This window comes from Trachemys scripta, chromosome 3, assembly GCF_013100865.1.
Source record: "Trachemys scripta elegans isolate TJP31775 chromosome 3, CAS_Tse_1.0, whole genome shotgun sequence".
Taxonomy (NCBI): domain Eukaryota; kingdom Metazoa; phylum Chordata; order Testudines; family Emydidae; genus Trachemys; species Trachemys scripta.
The window spans coordinates 3312204-3339718 of record NC_048300.1 but is presented as its reverse complement, the minus strand read 5'-3'; the positions used below and the strand labels follow the sequence as shown (position 1 = coordinate 3339718).

At 43.5% G+C, this 27515-nt stretch overlaps 1 protein-coding gene across 3 annotated transcripts in view; it reads left to right on the top strand.

Annotated features, from left to right (window-relative positions):
• Positions 1-1724: 1724 nt before the first annotated feature.
• Positions 1725-27515, top strand: part of ANAPC1 (anaphase promoting complex subunit 1) — a 78909-nt gene continuing 53118 nt past the window's right edge. The window contains exons 1-13 of one of the 3 annotated variants that reach the window (XM_034763955.1): positions 1725-1979; positions 5110-5271; positions 5464-5515; positions 7024-7127; positions 8323-8405; positions 14196-14269; positions 17645-17790; positions 18775-18995; positions 21484-21693; positions 24768-24863; positions 25368-25458; positions 25563-25628; positions 26576-26713. In XM_034763955.1, the coding sequence (XP_034619846.1) occupies positions 1767-1979; positions 5110-5271; positions 5464-5515; positions 7024-7127; positions 8323-8405; positions 14196-14269; positions 17645-17790; positions 18775-18995; positions 21484-21693; positions 24768-24863; positions 25368-25458; positions 25563-25628; positions 26576-26713 (1656 nt within the window). In that variant the 5' untranslated portion in view covers positions 1725-1766. Of the gene's footprint in view, positions 1980-5109; positions 5272-5463; positions 5516-7023; positions 7128-8322; positions 8406-14195; positions 14270-17611; positions 17791-18774; positions 18996-21483; positions 21694-24767; positions 24864-25367; positions 25459-25562; positions 25629-26575; positions 26714-27515 lie in introns of all 3 variants that reach the window. The other 2 variants (XM_034763954.1, XM_034763953.1) reach the window with 2 other exon arrangements.

The window sequence follows — 27515 nt, the reverse complement described above, 5'->3', positions numbered from 1 at the left end:
ACAGTCTATTGGTAAACTGTTCCAATGGTTAATTAGTCATGGTTAAGAATTTGTGCCTTATTTCCAGTCTGAATTTGTCTAGCTTCAACTTCCAGCCATTGGCCCATGTTATTACTTTTTGTGCTGGACTGAAGAGCCCATTGTTAGACATTTGTTCTCCATGTAGATACTTATAGAGGTAATCAAGTTGCCTCTTAACAGTCGCTTTAAGCTAATTAGATAGAGCTCTTTGAGCCTTATAGTGATTAGACATGTTTACTAATCCTTTAATCATTCTTGTGGTTGTTCTCTGAACCCTGTCCAATTTATCTACACCCTCCTTGAACTGTGGCCACCAGAATGGGATACAGCAGTGATTCTCAACATATTTACTTTTGTGGGCTGTATATGCAGCTCTCTGTGTGTTATGTGGGCCGCATCCACACAATATATATACTACCTGTATGGTCCTGAAAATATCTCATGGGCTGCTCTCTGTGCTGATTGGCCGCAGGTTGAGAACCACTGGGATACAGTATTCCAGTAGTGGTCACACCTGTTCCAAATTAAGAGGTGTAATAACCTCTCTGCTCCTACATGAGATTCCCCTGTTCATGCATCCAACTATTACATTAGGACTTTTGGCCATAGCATCATATAGGGAGCGTATGTTCAGCTGATTACCTTCCACAACACCTAAATCTTTTTCAGAGTCACTGCTCCCCGGGATAGAGTCCCCCATCCTGTAGGTAAGCCTTGTTCCTATGTGCTAGTTCTCAGTGAGAATTAGTCATCTAAGTCAAGTTTGAAATTATTATAACAAGTCACTTTGACTTGCGTGTGCGTGGGCCAAAGAGTGTTGTCACAATATCTGAAAAGCACTACATTCTCCAAAGCCTCATAACTAGTGCGGGTGTGAGAAATATAATGAAAAAAGATCTTTGGAAAAAAAGGTAGGCGCCAAAAATCCTCTCTTACAATGGAAATTACCTTCTAGCTTTAATTATTGAGTCATTACTGTGACTCAGTCATTACTGAAGCTCAAAAAAAAATTAGGTCAATAAATGTTTCTATGTTAGAATGGTTTCTCTCCTCTAACTTTACCTACCTGACACCTTTTAAAATACCTACACTTAGCAAAACATAAGTTCATTGGGAGGAATTTGCAGAAGCCTTCCGATACCGCAGTGATAGGGGTCTTAATACTTAGGTTTTGTCTTCACTTAAAATGCAGCAGCACTTTAGTGAAGACACTACCTATGCCTACCCCTCGGTGTAGCTACTCCACCTCCCCAAGAGGTGGTAGCTTTCTCCTGTTGACCTAGCACTGGCTACACCAGGAGGTAGGTCGGTTAACTGTTCCTCAGGGGTGTGGATTTGTCACATCCTGAGCGACGTAGTTCTACCGGCCTAATTTCCTAGTGTAGACCAGAAAGGTAGCTAGCACTAGAATTAAAATCAGCTGAAATAATCTTAATTGTTTTCCTTCTCTTGTCCTCACCCCTTAATATTAGTAGACTGAGTTTTGACATTATAAAGGAGATGCAAGTTAAAATAGAAATAACTGAAAACATTACCTATTAGAATTACACACTACCAGCAATAAAAGACTTTGAACCATTATTTTTATTTATTTGTTTTTAATGAAAATGAAGTTTTAGTATATAGAAAAGTTTGATTGCAATATGTAATAAAGGTAAGTTGCATGCTTTACAGATTATAAATAACCATTGAGACAGCCCGGTGTTCTGTTTTTGCTTCAGAAATAATGTTGATATTTGGAACCCATGTCGAACAACTATGAAGAAAGGGTAACGATGATAGCAGCAGGGGATTTGCAGGAGTTTGTTCCTTTTGGCCGTGACCACTGCAAGCACCACCCTAATGCCCTGAACCTTCAACTTCGGCAGCTGCAGCCCGCCTCTGAGTTATGGTCCTCTGATGGAGCAGCTGGCTTGGTGGGATCCCTTCAGGAGGTTACAATCCATGAAAAACAGAAGGTAAAATTGCGTGTCCTGATTCAGCGTTTATTTTCGTCATTAAATCAGACACTTGAATATTAGAAAAAGAGCTGCAGTGAAATATCTTCAGTAAGCTATGTGCACAATATGTCCTGAAATGAGGCAATGCTAGACTTTTGCAATACTGTGCAAGAGAAAAATGGAATAGTGGATTGTATTCTTCAAGCAGTTTCTGAATTAAAAAGAGAGAGAGAGAGAGCACACTTTAATGCTCTATTTCCCATCCTGTGGCTATAAAAAAGTATTGACATTTTGACTTGCTATTATACACCCTACGTCAGCAAAATGCTTAAATGCCTGCCTAACTATAAGCATGTGTGTAGTCCCATTGCAGTATTGCCAGCCTCAAGAGATCAAGAATCGTGAGTCAGACCCCAAAAATTATGGATTTGCCAAAAAAACAATTAACAAACAAAACCCCTCGTTGCCACATTGCCCATCCCCTACCCAGAAATTAATTCTGCTCCTCAACCTCCAAATCAATTCTGTCCCCCAGTCTCCTCCTCGGTTCAGTCCTCTTTCAGCCCCCCAGGTTCACGTTTACTCCTTCCCAGGCTCCTCACCCCCCCTGACCCAGGCCTGGGAGGTGCTGCACTGGGGTCCCTGTTCCCCCTTCCAGGCTGGGGGGGAGCATCTTTAGGGGCTGTTCACCCCACCCTACCCCTATGCCGGATGTTGCAGAGAGGAGCCTTCCTTGTTGCTCACAGGAGGCAGAGCTGCATGAGCTGCAGGACTTTTTCTGCTCCCTCATGCCCTCCTGTGAAAATGGCTTCAGGTTGCTGGGGAGAGAGAGCTCTTCAGTCAGCAGCTCTGGTGATTCTGCCGCAGGCTGTGGGGAAGGCAGCCAATCAGAGGGGTTCCCCCGTCCTCCCCCCAGGTAAGGCTCTAAGCCTCTAATTCACATGAGGACTGCAGCTTCTCACATCATTGCCAGACTGGTTCCAGCCCCAGCTCAAATCCTGTCACAGCAGAAAAAAAAACCCACCACGAGTTGGCCAAACTGCCATTGACTTTTATGAGCTAGCGTCCACAAACTAGCTTTTGCAATAACTACACCTGCACTGTGAGTGGAAATCTGTACACACAAAGTGTACCACTTTAGCTGTGCTAGTATAGGCCATCTCCTTGCTGAATATATATTGAGATGGATTAGCTTTTTAAAATTAGATTTTTGCAGTTTAAAGAAAGCAAAGCTTTTGCCAGTGAAAAGCTGGTCAGATATTGCCTGGGTGCTGAAGAAAAGCATTGTAATGATTTTTTTTTTTTTAAACTCTTGGGGGTCTGTAATGAACCAGCCAAGACAAATTTCCAGAACAGATCCGGAAAGTATAGGAGAATGTGTAATGTCTATTCCGATGAATAGAGATGTACATCTATGTGTCTGTATACATCAGGGTAACAATATACCCCTGGTAGATTGACTACTTGGATATAAGGTTGAAAGGGCTCTCAGTACTCTTTAACCTCAGAAACAGTGGCATAACTGTGTGTTGTTTTTCTTGTTGGGGGAAACACTGTGAGGTGGTTGTAAAACAATAACAGGCACAGAGCCATTGTTGTCATCAGTCTCTGCAGATAAGTCAAAGAGCAAATGAGCATGGAGTGATGGCTACCTTCTCATTCGTAGGTTGCTTTCTCCAGAACTGGATTGAGATGAGTTGAAAAGGGAAGTCTGTGCTACAGTTGTTAATGCTGCATGTACTTGGGGAATAAACAGAAAATTGTAGCTTGTGGGACTTTCAGTCTGACACCTTTTAGATTATGTGGGAACAAACTTTCGTAAAATCTAAGGCCAGCAGAAATGTTTCCTTGATTTTTTTTTTTTTTCAAATTTCAGTGGAAAAACAGTAGTTTTTAAATAAACAAACATCCTCTGTATTGTTTGCAAGCCAAACCTGAACACAAAACTGTTTTTTGTCCAACCTGAGAAATGCAAAAACTAAATAGTATAAATAGCGAAAAAACAAATAGACAGAATCATCCAAGTTTTTATAGTAGTGTTAGGTAAAGAAATTAAGTAACAATTTTAAAGTTATCACTTTGAATATCTAGGCCTAGACTTTTTATCTAACAACTGTGCATGTATGTATGGGTCCATGACCTATGTGCATACCTGTCTGAAAACTTGAAGCTTGGTTTATTTTTAAAATAAATGAATCTAGGAACTGGAAGAGGCCCTCTAGCCTAGTCCCAAATGTTTGCTTTTTTCCTCCACTCACTTAAACTCCAATTTTTTTGACTACCATAAGAAAAGATTCTTGGGAGCAAATAGAATGCAAAATTGGTTTCAGCTTCCTTATGCAGTAGAACTCCTATTTTATGAACTAATTGGGAATTGAGTTCCTAAAATTGAACATCTCAAAATTATTGTAGGTGCAGTGCATAAGTTGCAGTATGGTGCACTGCATTTCTTTCTTCTTGTCCTTCAAACCAATGCAAAGCAATTTCCAGAGCATCGAAGGCACCAGGATGTGAAGGGATGCCAACTTATTCTTCATCAACATCACTTTCATTATGTGATTTCTCCCCTACCCCCCATACACACACAAATCAGGAAAAATTGTTCGTGTGACAGGTTTGTGATATGATTGATGTTCTGCTGTGATCGGGATTCAGGCAAATGCACTGAGGACTGCAGACTTCCCTCCTGCTCACGTTTCAAAAAAAAAAAAAAAAGCCATACAAAGACAGCCCAAGCACACCGTGAACAAAGCAGGAAAATCGAGTGGGTTTCCTAACACAAGGCAGCAGAAGGTTCCTGAGGTGTCTTCCTGGTTGGATTTTCTGTTGGTGCGGAGCAAGGATAGTAGACACAGCACTTCCTGATAAGCAGAAGGTTGTCTGTGTTCTCCGTCTGGCACATTATATATGGTCTTGTATCCGATTGTGAGTTCAGATTTTTCTGTGCGTTTGGAATATTTTTTTTAAAACAGGGAAAACTAGAAGTTGAAACAAAAATCCAGCCTGCTCTGCAATGTTGCCCCAGATCTTGATTTGATTAATTTATAAAACATAAAATTATGCCACCCTTTCAGATCACACTAGCTTGAGTCTATCAGCCTACCATTGAGAGGAAGTTGTGACTTTTTTTAATCCTCTTGGTTTTCAGGAAAGTTGGCTTTTAAGGAGAGGTGTCAGTGATGTTGGGGAAGAAGTGGAATATGATGAAGAACTGTATGTGGCTGGCAATATGGTCATTTGGAGCAAAGGAAGTAAAAGCCAAGCATCTGCTGTTTATAAGGCTTTCACTGTTGACAGCCCTGTTCTGCAGGTATGAACTCTGAAATTATAGCAGTTGAATGGCTGCATATTAGCTAATCAATACTAGTTAACTGAAACGTGGCTTAAAATCTCTCTTGGAGCAGGGGGACGTTCCGTTACAAAATAAAATAAAAAAAAAAGAATTTGGTATTAATACCAGCTTGTCTGTCTTAAGTAACTGCATATTATTTGTGGTTTTTAGGCTTTATGGTGTGATTTCACTGTACCACAGGAAAAATCTGAGAAAGTCAACAGTAAGTTTCATTCATATTTTACTTTATTGCCAAACTACTATTTTATCTGAGTTAAATTTTCTTGACTTGGGAAGTGGTGTAGTAATTGATATGGGATATATGGGCCAAAGGTGTTAACGTAACCCAGTCACTGTCCAGCACTTAACAGTGGTAAACGAGGTCTGAGATTTGATATGGAGACTTTCGGCTGCTTGACACCATGGCAAACACACCTTTAAGAGCCTTTGATTAAAGATACAGAAAAGAGGGAAAAACAGTTAAAGCATTTGAAATGTAAAGCATTAACTAAGGCTTTCATTGTACCGACATCCCTTGTTCCCTTTGGCTGTAGACAGATTTTAGAAGGAAAATCCCCCTTGTCTGACGGTCTCTTAGATGGTATCAGAGATGGCTATAACTGTCATCCCAATTAGCGTTTGGGATTCAGCTGGAGCTGGTAGAGGTGACAATGTCATCTGGAAAAAGAACAGGCGTACTTGTGGCACCTTAGAGACTAACAAATTTATTAGAGCATAAGCTTTTGTGGACTACAGCCCACTGTATGCTCTCTGTATGTGTGTATATATATCTCCTCCATATTTATTCCACTCTATATCATCCCAATTAGCGTTTGGGATTCAGCTGGAGCTGGTAGAGGTGACAATGTCATCTGGAAAAAGAACAGGCGTACTTGTGGCACCTTAGAGACTAACAAATTTATTAGAGCATAAGCTTTTGTGGACTACAGCCCACTGTATGCTCTCTGTATGTGTGTATATATATCTCCTCCATATTTATTCCACTCTATATGCATCCGAAGAAGTGGGCTGTAGCCACGAAAGCTTATGCTCTAATAAATTTGTTAGTCTCTAAGGTGCCACAAGTACGCCTGTTCTTTTTGCGGATATAGACTAACACGGCTGCTACTCTGAAAAATGTCATCTGGGTCCTTCTTTCTCTGGCCCGTTCTGGTCAGGTGACCACTCAGGATCAGGATGATGAAGGCCTGGGGTCTCAGAAAATGGTAGGGGGTGACAGCTATGATGGTGTACCTCACTCCAGTAGCCTCTGTCTGTTCTTTTTGTCTGTTCTTCTTTTTGTTTTTATTTTTGTTTTTTGTTTTTTTCATACTTTCCCCACAAAATTTCTTTCACTTAAGGACCCAAAAAGGAGTGATGGCCCAGTGGTTTGAGCATTGGTCTGCTAAACCCAGGGTTGTGAGATCAATCCTTGAGGGGGCCATTTAGGTATCAGGGGCAAAAATCTGTCTGGGGATTGGTCCTGCTTTGAGCAGGGGGTTGGACTAGATGACCTCTTGAGGTCCCTTCCAACCCTGATATTCTATGAACTATTACATACTTTTTATAGTTACACTCACAATTTGGGTAAATTTGTAGGCCCAGTTGTCACAACAGAAACTAGCCAACCATTTTAGAATTGCACAGCTAATAACAAAAGTCCCTACTTTGTGTACAGAGAAACTTGATGGCAGAACTAAAAAATATTTTTGTGTTTTTACCCAATTTCAGATGGTGAAGCAGTAGTAGAAAAATGTATCTGCATATTGCAGAGCTCCTGCATAAATGTTCATAGCATAGAAGGAAAGGATTACATTGCTTCCTTACCTTTTCAGGTAAGTGTGTGTATGTGTATGTATATGAGTGTGTGTGTGTGTGTGTGTGTGTGTGTGTATATGTATATATATATATATATATATATATATATATATATATATATAATTTTAAACTCTCTCATTTATTTTAATGTGCATGTTATTGTTCCTCATTTGTCTTTTGGTGTGGATGGTGCTTGAAACATAGCTATAATCTAGTAATCCTTGGTGTGAATTTTTAATAATTGTACTAACAAGTGAGGGTGTGACAGAGCAGAAGTGGGTATGGCTTAGTGCAGGGATTGGCAACCTTTGGCACATTCCGAGCCGGTTTGTTTACCTGCCACGTCCGCAGGTTCGGCCCATCGCGGCTCCCACTGGCCGCGGTTCACCGCTCCAGGCCAATGGGGGCTGCGGGTCTGGAGTGGTGAACCACGGCCAGTGGTTGCCAAAGGTTGCCGATCCCTGGCTTAGTGGATCGGGTGTTGGACTGAGACTCGGAAGACTTTGTTTTATTCCGTGTTCTAACCTGAAAAATAAAGAAGAGCCAGAGATTCTGAAGCCCACTATGAACGTTGTTATTGCCAGTTTATTTTACATGGAAGATTCTTGGATACTACAATTCATAGATTCATAGATTCTAGGACTGGAAGGGACCTCAAGAGGTCGAGTCCAGTCCCCTGCCCTTGTGGCAGGACCAAATACTGTCTAGACCATCCCTGATAGACATTTATCTAACCTACTCTTAAATATCTCCAGAGATGGAGATTCTACAACCTCCCTAGGCAATTTATTCCAGTGTTTAACCACCCTGACAGTTAGGAACTTTTTCCTAATGTCCAACCTAAATGATGGGTCACAATACAAAACGTTTAGATAGATAGATGCCGAAACTTTCATATAGGTCAGAAAACATGGCTTCTTTTTGCATATTTCTCTTGAGAAGCTGTCAGTCTAACACTAATTTAATGACCTATTCTCTTGTTCTTGGTATGTTTTCACATTTGTATATTGGTTGTGTTCAGAAATAGGATGTGGTAAAGCACAGATACGTTGTCATCCTATTGTCAGAAGGTGTTTTGTGTTACTTATATAACATTGCATTCTGCCCTAAACAATGGTGAAATGTTTTGGTTTTACCATAACTGGATGCTCAAGTGCAGGAGCATTTTAAATATGAGCCATTCAGTTTTTTAAATATTTCTGTCTTTTGTAGGTAGCAAATGTCTGGCCAACAAAATATGGCTTGTTGTTTGAACGCAGCAGCACTTCACATGAAGTCCCTCTGAGTCCACCCAGGTATGTAGTGAGAGTGGTTACTGAGTGTCTTTGTTGTGTTGTGCAACAAGTTGTCTAATCTAAAGCAGTGAGATGAAATTTTAACTGTACTTTTAGTACAAGTGTCGTGCTCTACCAAAGTGATGATGAAACGCATCAGGACATTGGGACGTGTTATGTTCCCATTCCATGCACAAGAAAGACTTGGAATGTAAACGTGGAAAGAGTAAAGACCTTCTCGGTTACAGTGCCCACATTGGTCTGAACACTGCCATCAAGCTCCTTTGCACATGTCAAACACAGTGTTAGACTTTCAGCTTCTGGAGGCAGTGTTGGTCCTGCATGATTCTCTTATGTGAGCTGGAGGCTCTGCTCTGCTCTTGATCCCCTGGTGCAAGACCCTCCTTGGTGACATGTCAGTGTGGGCTCTGTTATGAAATTAAAGCCTGTGTTGTAATGCACATACCCACAAGGGAAGAGTTGAGGTGACTTTGGCAATGGGAAGGTGTCTGTGGCCTGTGTGTGGAGAGAGAGCAGCTAGCGGGAACGTAGGGTTATTGTGGTTTTGTTAAGTTAAGGTCGAGCACTTCTTGCCTCTATATTTAAATCTCCACTTTAATTGTGCATTAAAAATGTTAGTGTATAAAGTAGGTGTTAAAAATTGTAAATGGATTATTTCATCCACCTTGTGTCTGCAAAGAAAACTCCCACAGATAACTTGCTGCAAGGCTTGGTCTGGTGGCTACGGCTGCACTGCTATGTATCTGGCTACATGTTAAGGCTTGAGGGGCTGGGGAATAAAAATGTTGATAAACCTGCAGTGTGTAGCGACGTGTATTGTACATGCCATGGGATGTGTCAGCACAGTCTTAGAATCATAGAATCATAGAATATCAGGGTTGGAAGGGACCTCAAGAGGTCATCTAGTCCAACCCCCTGCTCAAAGCAGGACCAATTCCCAACTAAATCATCCCAGCCAGGGCTTTGTCAAGCCGGGCCTTAAAAACCTCCAAGGAAGGAGACTCCACCACCTCCCTAGGTAACGCATTCCAGTGTTTCACCACCCTCCTAGTGAAATAGTGTTTCCTAATATCCAACCTGGACCTCCCCCACTGCAACTTGAGACTATTGCTCCTTGTTCTGTCATCTGCCACCACTGAGAACAGCCGAGCTCCATCCTCTTTGGAACCCCCCTTCAGGTAGTTGAAGGCTGCTATCAAATCCCCCCTCATTCTTCTCTTCTGGAGACTAAACAATCCCAGTTCCCTCAGCCTCTCCTCATAAGTCATGTGCTCCAGATCCCTAATCATTTTTGTTGCCCTCCGTTGGACTCTTTCCAATTTTTCCACATCCTTCTTGTAGTGTGGGGCCCAAAACTGGACACACTATTCCAGATGAGGCCTCACCAATGTCGAATGAAGGGGAACAATCACGTTCCTCGATCTGCTGGCAATGCCCCTACTTATACAGCCCAAAATGCCGTTAGCCTTCTTGGCAACAAGAGCACACTGACTCATATCCTGCTTCTCGTCCACTGTGACCCCTAGGTCCTTTTCTGCAGAACTGCTACCTAGCCATTCGGTCCCTAGTCTGTAGCAGTGCACGGGATTCTTCCGTCCTAAGTGCAGGACTCTGCACTTGTCCTTGTTGAACCTCATCAGGTTTTTTTTTTGGCCCAATCCTCTAATTTGTCTAGGTCCCTCTGTATCTGATCCCTACCCTCTAGTGTATCTACCACGCCTCCTAGTTTAGTGTCATCTGCAAACTTGCTGAGAGTGCAGTCCACACCATCCTCCAGATCATTAATAAAGATATTAAACAAAACCGGCCCCAGGATTGACCCTTGGGGCATTCCGCTTGAAACCGGCTGCCAACTAGACGTGGAGCCATTGATCACTACCCGTTGAGCCCGACGATCTAGCCAGCTTTCTATCCACCTTACAGTCCATTCATCCAGCCCATACTTCTTTAACTTGGCGGCAAGAATACTGTGGGAGACCGTATCAAAAGCTTTGCTAAAGTCAAGGAATAACACATCCACTGCTTTCCCCTCATCCACAGAGCCAGTTATCTCATCATAGAAGGCAATTAGGTTAGTCAGGCACGACTTCCCCTTCGTGAATCCATGCTGACTGTTCCTGATCACTTTCCTCTCCTCTAAATGTTTCGTAATTGATTCCTTGAGGACCTGCTCCATGATTTTTCCAGGGACTGAGGTGAGGCTGACTGGCCTGTAGTTCCCTGGATCCTCCTTCTTCCCTTTTTTAAAGATGGGCACTACATTAGCCTTTTTCCAGTCATCTGGGACCTCCCCTGATCGCCAATCGATCTATCTTGGATATATACATGTAAACTGGATACATCTCCCTGACAACTCTCCATTCCAAGTTGTGCACCGTTTCTGGACTCTCACCACTACTTAGGCCTCTGCACCCGATTTATTAGGACGTTTGGCAGTACAGGAGGTGGGGTTTAAGCAGCTGAAAGGGGTCAGGGCTTTTGGGGAGTTGGTCAGAAGGGCTTGGAAGCTGGGTGGAATATCAAGAATTTGAAGGGAGAGGCTTGTAGAGGCTGGGGATGATGCTGAGGCCTGACAAAGGTCAGAGCCTCTTTTCGCATAGCTTCAGGGGGAGGCAGTGTAATATTCTACCAGACCTTATTACTACGGGGTTCTGTGACCTTTTGCCTGGGACTGGGGTCGCAGTAATGGTGGTGGGTTGGGAAATTCAGTCAGGGATAGACGAAGAAAGAGCGGCTGGCTCCTTCCCTAATTCCAAGACACTGGGGATCAGCTTGAGAACCCCTTCTCTGACCTCAGTGTGTGCTTTCCTTCATCAACACAGCCAGGGATGGATTAGGATTCTGCCCCTAATCAATAGGCGTAAAGCAGGGGGGATAATTATCAGAGTTTAAAAAAAAAATGGATTTTTAAATTTTAATTAAATAAATTTTTCTTTTTAAAAATAAACCTATTTAAAATTAAGTTTTAAATTGACACCCTGTGTTAAGGCCTAAACTTACTACAGTCTATTAATGTCACTTACATTCAATTAAAAGTCCATATTCAAGTACTGTAGTGCATGTTTGCTGCTGAAGTTTAAAAGGAAGTCAAACCACTGAACTGGTGGAAGTCACTGGCTAAGAACCTAGAACCAGAGTTTGTTGAAGTGCTAAACCGCTTTTGACAGTAGTTGCCTCTGCAGTTGCAGAGAAAATATTTTCTTCATTTCCCTTTGTTCAACTAGTTCATTCAAAGTTGAGAAACCAATTAGGAGTTTAAAGAAAACCACGGAAGCTTGTTTTCCTTTTCCCATCTCTGAATAAAAATGAGAGAATGAGATCGCCCGGTTCTAAAATCTTGAAAAACATGGTGACCAGAACAATCAATTCAATTCACTAACTACAGGTAATACTACTTTTGTTTAAAGAACAAAATGCAAAACGTGTTTGGATGGTAAAAAAATAAGTTGGTATCCAGCACTTTTAGGATAGGTTTATTTAACAAAAATAATTGTAAAATGCAATTTTTGTGTCATTTTAATTGAATTCAAATTTCCCTCCAAATGCAGCTTAATTCAAATCATGAATAAAAAAATTAATTTTCTTGTAAATAAGCGTGATGGGGGTGGGGGGGGGCACTCCTCTCAAGTGCCTCCTAATGGCTAGGTGTGGAACTGCGATCTTTCCCACTCCTATATGTCCCTTGTAGGTTGCTGATTTCTCTAGGCAGGTCTTCAGTGGCTCAGCCCTCTGGCCAAGTCACACAGTCAAATGGATGAACCCCTTCTGGAGTAACAGAGGTCCAGCAAGGACTCTTGGTGTGCCCTTGTTAGTCTTCAGCCTCGTCTCTGGGCCCTTTAAATCCTGCTCTTCACGTAGGCTTTCCGACAGAGCCTGACAAAGGTCAGAGCCTCTTTTCGCATAGCTTCAGCGGGAGGCAGTGTAATATTCTACCAGACCTTATTACTACGGGGTTCTGTGATCTTTTGCCTGGGACTGGGGTTGCAGTAATGGTGGTGGGTTCATCTTCTCAGGGCTTAGGCCACTTTCCCAGTGGCCAGTGGGGTAACCTGGGCCTGCCCATTGCTTCAGGTCCAAACCCAGGGACCCTATAAACACCATACACATACTGCTGCCTTTAATTAGTTGCTGCTATTCCCTGGGCTTTCTCCCATGTAGCCCTCTTCTCTTCCCCCTTACCTCGGGGCAGAACTTCTCAGATCCTCTTCCTCCTCACTGGATGCCAGTGACACCTAGTTCTCTCTCCAGCTCCTCTGACCAGCAAGGAGCACCCTTCCTCGCTCCTCTAGTCCCAGCCAGGAACTGACCTGTTCAGGTCCAGCAGCTCCATTTATCTGATCCTTTTATTGAATTGTACCCACCTTCGCTGCTCCTTTTGTGGGGTGGAGTGGGCTGAGCTGTGGTAGTACCCCGGGGCCTCCAGCAGGGGGCTTTGGAGGGCCATGTGCACCCTGTCACAATAAGAAACCTGTTGTTCACCATTTCCCAACATAATAAAAAAAGTAAAAATTAAGACTCTGAATAAATGTATGTTAAGCTGCATAATTGCTTAAATAAATGCGTATCTTCCTGCTTAGCAAAAAATACCAAACGTCTTGTAAAGGCTATAATTATAGTTGCCAATCAACATATTTTAGTGATTACCAGTCAATGAGAATTAATCTTTTCTTTAGGAAAAATAAGTTCAAATGCAAAGCAGGATTAAAATAAATTATTTAAATCCGTGTTTCCTGCACGCCAGTTTAAATCATGATTGACGTTGATGATTTAAATTGATACACGCTGGCATAAAGCCAGGATGCGGTGTTGGTTGGATTTAGGGAGTGGCTTGCGTAGCTGCCTTGGAGCTATGTGCATCCGTCCCAGGGTATGTGGTTCTTATTTTTAACCACGCTGAGATGCCATAGTGAGAAGTGTGCTCTAAATAGCTAGGGAGTGACCCATCATTTAGCAGTCTGCATTTCGAAAGTTTTAAATTAAGAACTTCCACTTTTTTCAGACTTGTGAAAGTCGTGTGTTCTCCATAAGGACTACATGTCTCATCCAGTTTGAACATACAAAAAACTGAGCTGCTCTTTGGTTACTGGCTGTCAAAGTCCATACGAATAGAAAAACTGTTTCTCTAATCCTATTGATGTTTTTCAGAAAACTTCTCCGGTGGCATGTGCTAAGTGTAAGAGGAGTCTTTCAGGTGAAAAAGCTCAAAAATCGAGTTTAGAACTTCACTTTTGAGCATGCACACCAGCACTTGGAACCTAGTCCGACCTTACACTGTGGAGTAAAAAGGCAGTCGTACACAAAATGTTTCAGCTTTCAAATGAGATTTCAAACTGACATTCATGTTAGTGGTGGTCAGTTGAGATCTCTTGGCTCTTCAGTCTTTGTGTTCTGCCACGTTTTTATCCGGTAACTCCATGTCTGTCTAAATTGCCCTTGCAATTTTAATTGGATTCCTCATTTCCTATTTTGAACTGTTAAGCATTGCTCTGTGCTGTTAAATAGCTGCATCCTTTCAGTGGTGGGTGAAGTGTTCCAAGTTTATATAGTAATATCAGTGTAAGTTTTCTCAGCTGCGCCGAGATAAAGTGTACTAGAGAAACAAAGCTTGGGTTTTTTTATTGATGTGTTAGAGGAACCATTCAAACTGTACTTAATGGAACATATATGTCACTTGTTTATTTTTGAGGAGTTGACTGTTAAAATTGCAGTGGGTGTTTGCGATCCATCTGTTAGATTTTACAGCTTGTTAACGCTTGATTTTTTAAATATATTTTTCCATTTCCTTTCCAGAGAACCTTTGCCCACTATGTTCAGTATGCTACATCCTTTAGATGAGATAACACCTCTTGTCTGTAAGTCTGGAGGTAGGTTGTCGTTTTAATAAAAAAAAAAAAAAATGAAAATCCATAAATAGAAATGAGTCATTCAGCAGCAATATTATTGAATACAGCATTGAAAGTTTATCTTCTCCATCTTATAGTCTATATATTACAATCTAATGAATTTTCAAATATCTCTTTTTTAAGAATTTAGAAATGGATTATTTTAGCTGCTTCTCTGTTAGGATTTCATGTATGCAGTGTTGCAGCCATATTAATTAAATTATTTTATATTAAGTTACATAAATTAGGATTTCATGTCACTTAGACTTGTCAATATGAATACTTAGTTCGTGGCAAGCTGTGGTGTAAATCTATAATGCACTCGTCTGCCACATGCTAACTGTCCGCATGGACCCTGCTGCTGTGCAGTAAAAGATTCCATGTGTGCACTGGTGTAGATTTACAACCTGGCTTGCTGCATATGTGTAGATCAGTGGCTCTCACCCTTTTTAGATTACTGTACCCCTTCCAGGAGTCTGATCTGTCATGCGTATCCCCAAGTTTCACCTCACTTAAAAACTACTTGCTTACAAAATCAGACCTAAAAATACAAAAGTGTCATCGCACACTATAACTGAAAATTGCGTACTTTCTCATTTTTAGCATATAATTATAAAATAAATCAATTGGAATATAAATATGGTACTTAGATTTCAGTGTATAGTATATAAAGCAGTATAAACAAGTCAGTGTCTGTATGAAATTTTAGTTTTTACTGACTTTGCTAGTGCTTTATATGTAGCCTGTTGTAAAACTATCTAGATAAGTTGATGTACCCCCCAGGGGTATGTGTACCCCTGGTTGAGAACCACTGATGTAGCCAAACCCTGTAACTGGTATTGTAGCTTTAGGATATTTAAGGTATCTAAAAAGACCTCTTTGAATGGCTAGCCACCGCGGAGGGATTCTACAAAGGAAAGAGAGTGTGGCTATCTTGCTTGGTTACATTTGAAACCTTGCTGTCATTGAGCTGTGGTGATTGACCCACATGTTACTGGGTCTGGAGTCATGATATTCACATTGCAGTTGACTCCCCACACTAACTCCATCCTTCTTGAAATTATAGCAGAGTTTTGGCTATAGTTAAGATTGAGCGTTGCTTGCTGTTCAAAGGTTGATTATTCTAAGTGCTCTCAAATCCACATGCTTACTTGGATTGCCTTGAAATCTGCAAGTCCTCTTGGGGGTGTGGAGTGGGGTTAGTGGTCTAAATTTGGGGTGATTTGAGCACCCATGGGGCAATCTTAATGACTGGAGTTCCCTAGGCACAGTGCAAATTGGGGCCTCCACTATATTACAGTAGGAAATAAATAGGAATTCTTGCCTTAAACACAACATAGTGATAATAGGAAAAATTTTACAGGTATTCGGCTGCTTTAAAAACATCACTGTCTGGGTTTGTGGGCAGCAAAGTCATGAATGACATCTGAAAATTCAGTTTCCTGAAACACACGGGATTCAATATGTGTCAAAGACTAGATAATCTTATTTTTAAACACCTCACTGCTGGGGCTCCCTGTCTGCAGGGGCCCCTGGGCAGGTGCCCAGTTTGTCCGTGCCTTAGACGTCCCTGAGCAGCCGTGCACTGTGAGTTCGGGCCTACCCTGGGCAGCTTTCCAGGAATGTGTGTTGCGCATGTTCCTTGCTTTGCCTGCGTTCTGCAGAGGCTCCTTTTGGAAGTTTTGCCCTCCGACCAACATTTCTGGTTTAAATGTGATATTTTTAAAGTGCTCTAAAATCCACATGCAGACTTTGATTATACACTAGTGGTATTATTAAATTAATTAATTAAATAGTGGGAAGATGGAAGACTCTAGTAGGCAGTTAGGATGATGTATTCATCCTGAACAATGGAACTGAGGTTGATCAAAAGCAAGCAAATTATAGGGCTGCTTGGTCAAGGGGTGCCTCATGTGAGCTGCTCTTAACGTTTCCGGAGTCTCATCAGTTTTTTTGGTGCAGAGCTAGAGAATATAGGGCATTGTAGCAGTGAGGAGAAATATGGGCATGTGTGTGTTGGAGTGGAGTAAAAGGGGAATTAGGAGATGGAAGAGTGAATGAGTAAAGGAAGAGGGGTGTGGGGTTGCAGCGAGGGGAGGCGGCATGGATTGTTGGTAGGGAGGGGAAAGGGGTTGCGGGGGCGGGGTCAGCCCAGGAGGGGGTTGTGAGAGTGGGGGATGTGGGAGGTTGGTGGTAGTGAGAATGGGGAGAAATGTGGGGCAGGGGATGCCTGTCATCCCAACATTCAACTCCCATTTGAAGTTGGAGCCCCAGCCTATTCCCTCTTCTCTATTCCAGGCTGGACAGTGAGGGAGTAGGAGGAGATGCCTCCCATTCACTTGGTAACAGCTAGGGGGCAGAGCGAGCTGTGCCCCACACAAAGGGAGGGGGGGCAGGGAAGGAATGGGCCAGTAGCGAAACTCCAGCACAGGGGAGGGCCATGCAGGTATAGTGATGTGCTTTTCAGCTGAAGATCTCAAAGCACTCTACAAAGGAAGTCAGCATCATTATCCGTGTTTTACAGAAGGGGAAACTGAGGAAGAGAGAGGGGACATGTCCAAGCTCACATAGCTGGGAATAGATGGATAGATTCCAAGGCCAGAAGGGACCATTGTCATCATCTGGTCTGACCTGTTTAACACAGGCCAGCGAACTGCCCCAGAGCAATTGCTAGAGCAGAGCTTTTAGAACAACATCCAGTCTTGATTTTAAAATGGTCAGTGTTGGAGAATGCACCACTGCCCGCGGTAAAGTTCTTCCAATGGCTAATTGAACAGGAGTACTTGTGGCACCTTAGAGACTAACAAATTTATTAGCCCACTTCTTCTTCTTCCAGCTGTAGTCCACGAAAGCTTATGCTCTAATAAATTTGTTAGTCTCTAAGGTGCCACAAGTACTCCTGTTCTTTTTGCGGATACAGACTAACACAGCTGCTACTCTGAAACCTGTCAATGGCTAATTGTTACACTTACAAATGTATGCCTTATTTCCAATCTAAATTTGTCTAGCTTCAACTTCCAGCCTTTGGATTGTGTTCGATTATGTTCCCGGCTAGATAGAACCCAGGTCTCCTGAGTCCCAGGCTAGTGCCTTAGCCATTAGGCAATGCTGCCTCTTATTTGCACTGCTTTGAAATGCCTTGGATACAACAAACTGTGGCCTTTTCCCTCGGGTCTGAATGCTTAGCTATATACTCTTAACTGCCAAACACTCCCAGCGAGGGAATCTGTATGGGAAGAACCAAAGTTGTAACAGAAATGGGACATGAAATGGTAGCTTTGTGTAATTAATAACACTATTACAGAAACTGTCCTTCTGATTTAGATGGGGTTAACCTGAGCGCTACTTCTCTAGCAGGTGTGTTTGGCTCGGCTAGAGTACAGTATGTTGCTGATTACACACTGCGCATTGTGTTCCTCAATGAGGAGCCTTCCATTGTGATGACCTATGACACCGTTCAGAGTTTGCATGCTGTCTGGGCCCTTCGTAGAGTAAAACCAGAGGTAAGAAAACATTGCTGACTTAAAGATGGAAGGTGTGTGTGTGTGTGTGCGTGTGTTGTGTGTGAAAACTCATAATATTTACAATCCAGTCCATATAATGGATAGCGTTAGATCAAAACAATGGAACTTCCGAGGAGCAGTTCCTCTTTCAGTTATCTCTCCATTCCAGATTTAAGGATGCTGGGTTTCCCAAACACTCGATGTTTAAATGCCTTAAGCAATGGTGGCTGTTTCTGGGGGTGAGTGGGGTGTCTGGGTGGGCATAGATATACCTGCCACACAAATGATGGGTGAGAAACGACGTTTGTCATCATGCCCCTTTGGCTGTAGTCCTGGCAATCTGCTGACGAAAGATCTGCCAAATTTCAAAGCAACAAACAACTGGCTGCCATTAAGAGCCAGGTGGAAAACTTGTGGGAAAGAGACAAACAGAGGAAGGGAGTCAGGGAGTGCTGACCCCCACGCTTCCTTCCTTCCTTCACCCCCCACCTGCTTTCTCCAGGCCACGGGCAGGAGTTCCAGGGGGTTACCCCATGGCCCTTCTGTTCCTTCCAGTGTGGGTCTAGTGGCTCTGTTGCACTTTTCCTGCCTTCTTTTCTTCACTTTTTTGAAAAGCCAGCATAGGGAGAATCTACCTAGCCTTGGTGCTTGCTGTCTTCCTCCCCCTGCTCCATGCAGGAGTCCTAGGGGAAAAGCAGACGCTCTCCCCACCATTCTGTGGAGCTACTGCATGAGAACTACCTCACTTAGGGCTTGACTGAAATGTCAGTGTCCCTGGAGAACAATAGTATTTTCAGAATCTGCTACAGCATTACTAACTAGACCCCAGGGTTGAGAAGTCTAGCAGCAAATGAGTCTGTGTGTGTGACCTCTAACTTGAGTTGTGCTGGTGAAGTAAACAGCTGGTCAGTGACCCCAGGGCACTTGGGCTGCTGTGACCCACTCATGTTCCTTATGACGTACAGCTTCTTTTGTCTCTTCCAGGAGCAGAGCACAGTCCTAAAGTTCTCTGAGCAGGTGGGGACGCCGCAACATGTGGCCACCAGCAGCTCTTTGACCGCCCACCTCAGGAGTCTCTCGAAAGGAGACTCACCCATGGCTTCCCCTTTCCAGAATTATTCCTCTCTTCACAGCCAGAGTAGGTCGGTGTCATCGCCCAGCGTGCACTCCCGCTCGCCTTCCATATCCAACATGGCGGCTCTTAGGTGGGTGCTAAATGGATTGTGTGTTAACTAGTCACGTAAAAGATGAGCACATCTGATGCAGGGTTAGCAGTGGACTAAAACGGTACCTATCTATCTAACTTACTTGGCCTCCGTTATCATAGTGTACTAGTGCCTCTCAGTCTTCAATGTATTTTTTCTCAGTGTCCTTGTGAGATAGGGCAATGCTGTTATCTCCATGTTATAGCTAGGGGACTGGGGCAGAGAGAGACCAGGTGACTTGTCCCAGGTCAGAAAGATAATTTGTGGTGTAGCAGGGAACAGAGTGCAGGTCTCCTGAGTCCCAGTGCCACTGGGCTATCCACCCTCTCACCTGCCCTGCCTCGGCGCGTGTATTGACATTCATAGGCAGGGCAGTACTGAGGCATGGGAGACAGTCTTCTCGACTCCCGAACACTCCTTTTTCTGTTGATTTTTACAGCTGATCATCCCAATGGTGCCTGATTAACTCAGTGAGAAAGCTGGCTACATCACTGGGCTGTAGACAGAGTGAAGTGGCAGCCTGGCAGGTCTTCCAGTCAAAGTTCAGATGTCCGCTGCTTTCGCCTCATGTTCTGCCGATTGTCAAGAATTATAAAATAAGACTGGACATGTTTTTATCTTTACCACTGGGATAAAATTGTCCCAAATTGTCAGCCATTGCAAATAAAGGTTCTGGCGTCCAGGGATAATTAAATGACTGGGTTTACTTTATGGAACAAGCTGAAAGGATGTTAAGTGTGAATTGACAATACTGAGCCATGTAAGAAACATGAATGTATCTATTTTGGGTAGTTTCTGGCATCAGTATGTGTTGTCCCTTGCTTCTGCAGTATGCTGCGTAGGCCTCTGGTATTTGTGATGTCGCACGCTAGAATATCTCCAGTTAACAGGGACGGTTTCACAAAGGATAAAAACAAATTTCAAAATTTAGGATAGTTAGAATTTTATTCTCTGGGTAGTGTCTCCCTCAGCCAGATTACTGGTGATATTTGCATATAAATACGGTATATTTTTGCTCTTCTCACCTTTAAAAGGGTGACCAGAGAGCAGCCCACCCTATTTAAAAAAAACAAGCAAAAAAACTCCTCTTGATGTTGGACTGCTGGCCAGCCCTCAGGCTCAGCCTGTGCTCTGAGTCAAGCTGGGTTCTTTCCATGATGTGCATCGTCCCCAGGAATAAGTGTTCTGCAGACCAAATTTGGTCCTTCCTTACAATCCCCTTGCCTTCAATGGGCTACACAGGTGTAACTGATTGGCATTGAGTAAACAACTCTGGGTTGCAAATTGGAATCAAATGCAACTCACTCTTCGTTGTGTTGGCTCTACAGGATTTTCAGGAGGAAAAAGCAGCAAAGCCATGTGTTTTTGTCCCGAAGTCAGCAGACCTGACACGTGTAGATAGCTGGATATGAAGGTGCCATTTAAACATAGTTGCTTTTTTAGAGTAGAACTGCGCTGTAAAAGTGTAGACCCCATCTACAATCGCAACCTTCTCCTGTAGTGCCAATACCTGTGAGCACAAAACTTCCACGCTGCCCTCCACTCTGAGATCCAGCTGCTGCAGTTCAGCTTGGCACCTTTGCTGAAGTTAGTCCAAGGGTGTGGAATTTGCTTCCCCAATATCACTGGTCCATTTCTCTCTCTTTTTTTTCGGTAACTGCCTCAACTTTTTTCATATGTTTTTATCTAGCCCATCAGTGGTTCCCATCTCTAACTTCCCTGCAATCTCTTTTTTAACCCTCTTCACGTGGTTGATCTCCTTTCCTTCCCCTTAATCAGTTGTATTCATATTGAGTTTATGCTGACTTCTTAAAACTAGTTGTATTGTGTTTAAACATCTCGCACAGCACCCTGTGAGCCTTGGTAGGGATAGTGAGATATTTTAGAAACATAGAATGATGCACCTTAGGTCATTCCGTCCTCTCCATGCCCACCAATGGCCTTCAGCAGACATTCTGTGGCATCTTTCTAGAGTGAAAGCTCAACATCCTCTGTGCACTTTACTGTCTTGTTACTCACTTTCCTATGTCTCCCTCGGGAAGCCCGAGAGAGCTTTATTTCCTTCAAGAATCAGCCACTTGCACGTTAGATAAGTCGTGTGCATGGAGGTAGGGCTCTCCACTTGCAGCACAGCTCAAGACAGCTTTTAGCATAAACACAGAACTGCCCTTAAAATCGGTAATATTTATACTGGGCAGGCTGGGGATAGGTTTTCACAAACCAAATTGCACATTACGGGGTGTTTTCTATTTTTCCTCTCCTTTTCTCCTCCTTTTGAAGCCTCTGCCAGAAGTATTTAGCAAATTATTTGGAGGGTTGGTGTGTTCCTGTGAGCAAATGGGCTGGTATTGAATTAGCAACTGAGAAAATTCAGTGCTAGTGTGAGAGTTCCCTGGCTCCCCTTGTGGAAAAGGATTCTGCTGCACACACCTGAGCTTGCCTGACTTTACGATCTGTTTTCAGTAATGGCCCTTGTCTTGCTTTGCAGCCGTTCTCACTCTCCTGCCTTAGGGGTGCAATCTTTCTCAGGAGTGCAGAGATTCAACTTCTCCAGTAACACCCAGTCGCCGCGGCGGCACAGTGTGAGCCATTCTCCAAACAGTGCTTCCAGCGACTCCTTCCTTGCTCCAGAAACGGAGCCAATTGTTCCAGAGCTGTGCATAGACCATCTCTGGACAGAGACCATCATGACCATGAGGTTTGGAAGCTTATATTTGGGTTTAACTAGACCTGCGTTTCCACTGACAAAGGCTAAAGTGAAATTGTCCTCAGTACAAACTTTTTGTAAGCTGTTGCCTCTTACAGCAAGTGTGTGTACAACTGAGTACACCGTAGTGCTTTATAACGAAGGATTGTTTAGTATTGTTGGGTAACATTTTCAAAAGTGCCTAAGTCCCTCTGTCAAAAACTACTTGGGAGACTAAGACTCAGTGAAAGTCCAGCTCCTAAAGTACGTCTACACTGGAATTAACCCCCCCCCCCCCCGCCCCGGGGCTTGCCCGTGTCCGCTGACTCAGCCTCAGACTCGTGAGCCGAAGGGGCTGTTTGATTGTGGTGTAGACGTTTGGGCTTGGGCAATGTCTACGCCACAGCTAAACGGACCCTTAGCCCGAGCCCTGCACGCCGGCCAGCCGCCGGTGTGTAACTGCAAGTATAGACATACGCCAAGTGTCCAGCTCACTTTTGAAAATGGGACTTGGGCACTTCTAAATACGTTAACCTCTGTGTCCTCTAGCCTTCTAAACTGGATTGTTGTCACATTGGCTCTCATGAGCTAAGCGGGGTTGTGTCTGATTGCTACTTTGATGTGAGACCTTCAAGTACCAGGTTTCAGAGTAGCAGCCGTGTTAGTCTGTATCCGCAAAAAGAACAGGAGTACTTGTGGCACTTAGTCTCTAAGGTGCCACAAGTACTCCTGTTCTTCAAGTACCAGCGTGTTGCAGAAGTGCTGTGGGTGGTTCAGTAGGTATCACTCTTCCCAGGAGGTCAGTGTTTGAACCAATGCATTGGCATGGGGTATGGGGCACTCTGGTTTTGAAGATGGGGCACTCTGGTTTTGAAGATGCTGTCTTTTTGATGAGCTAGCAAACAGTATCTTCCCCATCTGAAGACATTAAAGATCCCATGCCTCTTTTAAACAAATTATCGTATTAACCACAATGTTGTAGCCAAACTCCTATTTGGGTAGTTACATTCTGCCTATCTAAATTCTTCTTCCTGTTGCAAGAGGATGAAATATCCTTCACTTTTCTCCCAAGCAGTTGTGTGCTGTTATATAGCCGCTGCATTCCATCCCAATGATGAGTAAATTCCTCTGTGCATGGGAGTGGCACAGTAGATCTTGAGTATCTGGTAATAGGGGTAGTGGAATGTCAGTTTCTACAGATACTGTTGGCTAGGATTCTTACTCTCGAGTCTCGGCTCCGTCCGATGTGTTCGATGGAATGTCTCGAGTTTAGTTTTTTGGTCCTCAAGGGTAAGGGGAGTTGTATAATGCAAATGCTCCTGGATGGGTCATCAGCCAAAGGGATTGAACCTGGAACCGAAAAGCATGAGCCTCTGCTGTCTTTCAGCTCCGAATCAGACCCGTTAGCTCAAAAGCTGTAGCTGGCTTATTGATCACTATCTGATCCAGCCACTAGACTGGGGACAGAGAACCAAGCTGTGTAAATGTGAGTTACACTTCCGGCCGGGAAGCTCATCCCAAGTGCCCAAGATGTGCTGCAGCTGAAATCTCTCTATGCGCCACCACTGGAAACAGGACACCCTGGCTGGGTTGTCAGCAGTAGAGCAGGAGCTCTGGATCTGAAGACATGACTGTCTCCTGCCTGGGAAAACAGAGACCTGCTTTCAAATCCCTGCTGCTCGCAACCCATCCAAAAGAGTTCTGTTACAACTGGGTTGAATGCGAGCCAGCCCCTCCTATTGGCAGTAATGCCTCAGTGATAAATTGACGTCATTTTGTTAGTACCAGGCCATAATTGTAAGTCTCTCGGCACCTTCTGATTATTTTGCTGCCTCTGGTGTGTACAGCGCCTCTCAGTCTCATCTGTGGATGTAATTAGCATGCTCGTTTTCTCCTAGATCATTAGTGAAGATGCTAAATAAAGAAAGTAGCTAAAATCACAGGAGTATCACGAGCGGCGTTCAGTGCTGCTGTCGGTGTGCTTGGCAGAATACTGAGTGAGCTGCCCAAAGTGGAGATACTACTAATGTTGGTATCATTGCAGCCAATGCCAAGCCATGGGCTGAAGCTTTCTGCCTTTCCGTGTGAGATCACATGGCTCTAGAGGGCTGGAGCACAGCTCGTGCAAGAGAGGCAGTGCAGGGCCAATTCCTGCTTGAGCAAAATGAGCGTATGAATCTCATTTCCTTTGCCATCAGCACCAGTTAGGGATTCTGTTCATTGACAGTTTTTGGTGGTGAACATGTGCCCAGCTGGTGGCTGGGAGCTTGTTCCAGCCCCTGTGAGAAGTGATCAGTGCTGGTATCACTGGGGACTCAGCTGGGCATTTGCAAGGATACCGTGGCAGCAGCGCTCACATTATAATATCAGGGGGTAGCCGTGTTAGTCCGTATCTACGAAAACAACAAGGAGTCTGGTGGCACCTTAAAGACTAACAGATTTATTTGGGCATAAGCTTTCGTGGGTAAAAACCTCACTTCTTCAGATGCATAGCACTTTATACTAGGTGCAAACTGTACACAAAAGCAAGCCTGACCAGACAACGTTCCTCCCTTCTAAATCAGCACTGTTATTCGTTATGATCATATACTACAGTCCTTTAGCCAGCTTGACTCCAAATGCCGATGCTACTGTTGAGATCACTGTACAAATTCGAATGCTATTAAGTGGTTGAAATTGGTGCTGTTCACTTCAAAGAGGCTACTGCAGGCTTTTGGTGGGGGACAGCTGCCTTTGAGCAAATATGACCCAAAGGTAGAAACCAAAGTAGATCAGTCACATTTGGAATCAAACAGAAAAGTAAGGATAAAACAATCTGACACGAGGGTTGGCTGGTAAAGCCTGTGCCCTGAGTGCCCCAAACTAGGGAGCATGCAGGTTGGGATCTAGGAATACTAATTTCTAGAATAGTGACACACATTGGGGTGGGCAAACTCTGGCCATCCAGTCCACTGTTTGGCTGATGTCCAGCCGCGTCTCACAGCTTGCTGTGCTTAATATTCTCTTCAGTAACACTCTTCCACAGACCCTGGAGCAGTGAGCCAAAGCACCGTGCTGATCACTGCCTCTTGTTTCAATATTGACAGAGAGAAGAATTCCCAAGCCTCAAAAGTGTTTATTACAACTGACCTTTGTGGACAAAAGTTCTTGTGCTTTTTAGTGGAATCCCAGCTCCAGTTGCGGTGAGCATGTGTGGGTTTTTCTGGGTCCCTGTGAATTGCTGAATAAATGTTAGAGCTATAAAAATAACTAGCTAGATATGGGCTAGTGAAGTCTGTTACATTAATGGGATGCATATGTCTCTGTCACATGAATGTGTGCAACTATGGCATACACAGGTTTGGGCATTTAAATAAAACTAAGATTAAAAAGAAATTCATTGTCCTTCCAGTGGCATGCTTGCTTTTCCCACCCTAGACCCTTAGAATTATTCTGGGTAATTTAACAAAGATTATTACTTTGAATGATGTTAATTGGCAGCGGAAAAACCAGCATTCCTCATATTAGAGTTTCTGTAGAAACAGTGTTATCTTGTGTTAGAGGAGGGGAGGATACCACTGTGAAAATTAGTTTTCATACATCACTGTTTTAATGTCCTCTCCCTCTTTCATAACACCACGTAGGAGAGAGTTTCTGGTATATAACGTTTTTGGTTGAATTTTTTTTTTCCCCTCCTAAATATTTAGCTGTGTAAAGTTTCAAGAGAGTAACGATAAGTCACAGCTGATCTTTGGTTCTGTTACCAATATACAGGCAAAGGACGCAGCTCCTGTGGAGGTAAGCATGTGTGTTTAAATATAGAACCTTGGTGTAGTTTCAGTGTCTAAATGTAGTGTTTACTCAAATGCAAGATGTTTTAACGCACTGTTTGGTATTTATAGAGCATTGACACATTGCTGGTTCTGGAAGGCAATGGGAACTTGGTGCTGTATTCTGGAGTGGTTCGGGTACGTACTATCATATAATCAAGTTAAAATGCTTAGTACCCCAAGGGAAAGACGTTTGAAATTTCCTATGTCACAACGGGGCTATTGTAACTTCTGTTACCAGCGTCATGTCAAGTGTGTTTGATATGTAGTAAGCTGCTACAGCAGTTACTGCTTTAGGCCATTTTAGGAGACTTCGGACGTCAACTTCCTGGGGAGGTGGACAGGTCCTCGGATCAAATCTAATCAAAAGCAGGAGTTGGGGTCTGATTTGCCTCCTGCAGTGCTGGAAATGTTGCTCGTGGGTCATTGACACCTCAGAAGCATTAGGTCTGGAGATAATGTTGCTTGATGTGAGGTTTTCATGTCCAGCTTTTGAGTTATTAAGAACAAAGAGAATCGTATAAATATGAGAAGTAAGCAGAAGTTCTCCAAAGCTAAAAGCTTTCAGTCTCTCATGAGGTGTCAATGGGTTTGAAATGTCAAAACTTGTTACTTTGCAAAAGACTGTTGTTATGTTGTACTTTCTTTTTTACACTTTTATAGTTAACTTAAAAATAGCTAACCCTATTTTATGTAGAAAGACAAATATGCTTTTTGCTTTATGTTTGGAAACTGTAAAACAGATTTTTCTAGATATTTTTATACCGTTTAAAAGTAGACTTTTTTTAAATTGAAACGGTCATAACTTTAAGTTGACTTAAATGTTCAGCAGTGATGCAAGCCTGTGGAAATGTATAGAAGTAGTACTGGAAAATACTGTAATGTGTCAAAGCTTGGGGGAAAAAGGAGTTAAAATGGGACAACTTTGGACTTGTCTATCGATTTTTGAATTTCACCATATACCCAATTTTCTTAACCTTTTTCTTTGAAGTATTAATAATTGCAGCCGCTACTGTCATTGACCTGAACGTGTGTGCGTTAGAGGAGTTTGCATGTTAAAACTAACCATTTCTTTTTATATAAAGGTAGGGAAGGTTTTTATTCCTGGACTGCCAGCACCGTCGCTGACAATGTCGAACCAAATGCCTCGGCCGAGCACCCCTCTGGATAGCCTGAATACTCCTTCCAAGCCTTTGAATAAGCACCTCGGGCCCTTAGAGGAGGTGAGAGAAGCGAACTGTTTTATTGAAAAAGTTTGTTATATACTTGCAAAAGCCATGATGTCGCTGAGCGCCCGAGTCTGTTTTCTGCTGGACTAGGCCCCATTACACGTTTCTGGGTATAGCTCATTCCCTGCATCTCCCTGCCCCCTCCAACAAAACAAACCATACCCATAACAGTGCAGTTCTGCTGGCATAACTGCGTCTGCACTAGGGTTTCTGCCATCCTACTCTGTCAGTCAGGGATCAGATCTCTCCAGCCCCCTGACCGACAGAGCTATGCTGGCAGAATCTGTAGTATGGACAGGGCCCCAGGTTGGGTATGAGGGTGGGCTGTGAGTACTGCTGGGGAGTGAATGGGGATGTTGTGAGAACAGTGAGATTGCGCCTGTGATTGTGCTTCTCCCACTCAGTCTCCTCAGCTCAAACTCCACTTACTCCCCCAGCCCCTCGCCACAATCTATAGCAGCAACCCACCGAAGCCCCATGTCGAACCACCTGCCCCCTGAGAGCATGGGGAGGAAATGGGTTTTATGCTTGTGGGGAAGAAAGGAGAGCCACTGGGCTGAACCCCTCATGGTGTGTCAGAGAAGATCTCTGTTCTGACGAGCCTGTAACCGCTCGTCACAGAGGGACTTCTTGCCGCTCAGCTTCTCCCATCCATCTCCTGCAGCTCAAACCCCACTTCCTGCCTTTGCTCTTGACACCTAAGTCGGCTAGCCCTCGCTCCTCAATGTGCTTGCCTCAGTCATGTGGTTCCTTACTCCTCTGCCACATTCCGCTTGTCACTGTCGATGTGTGTCAG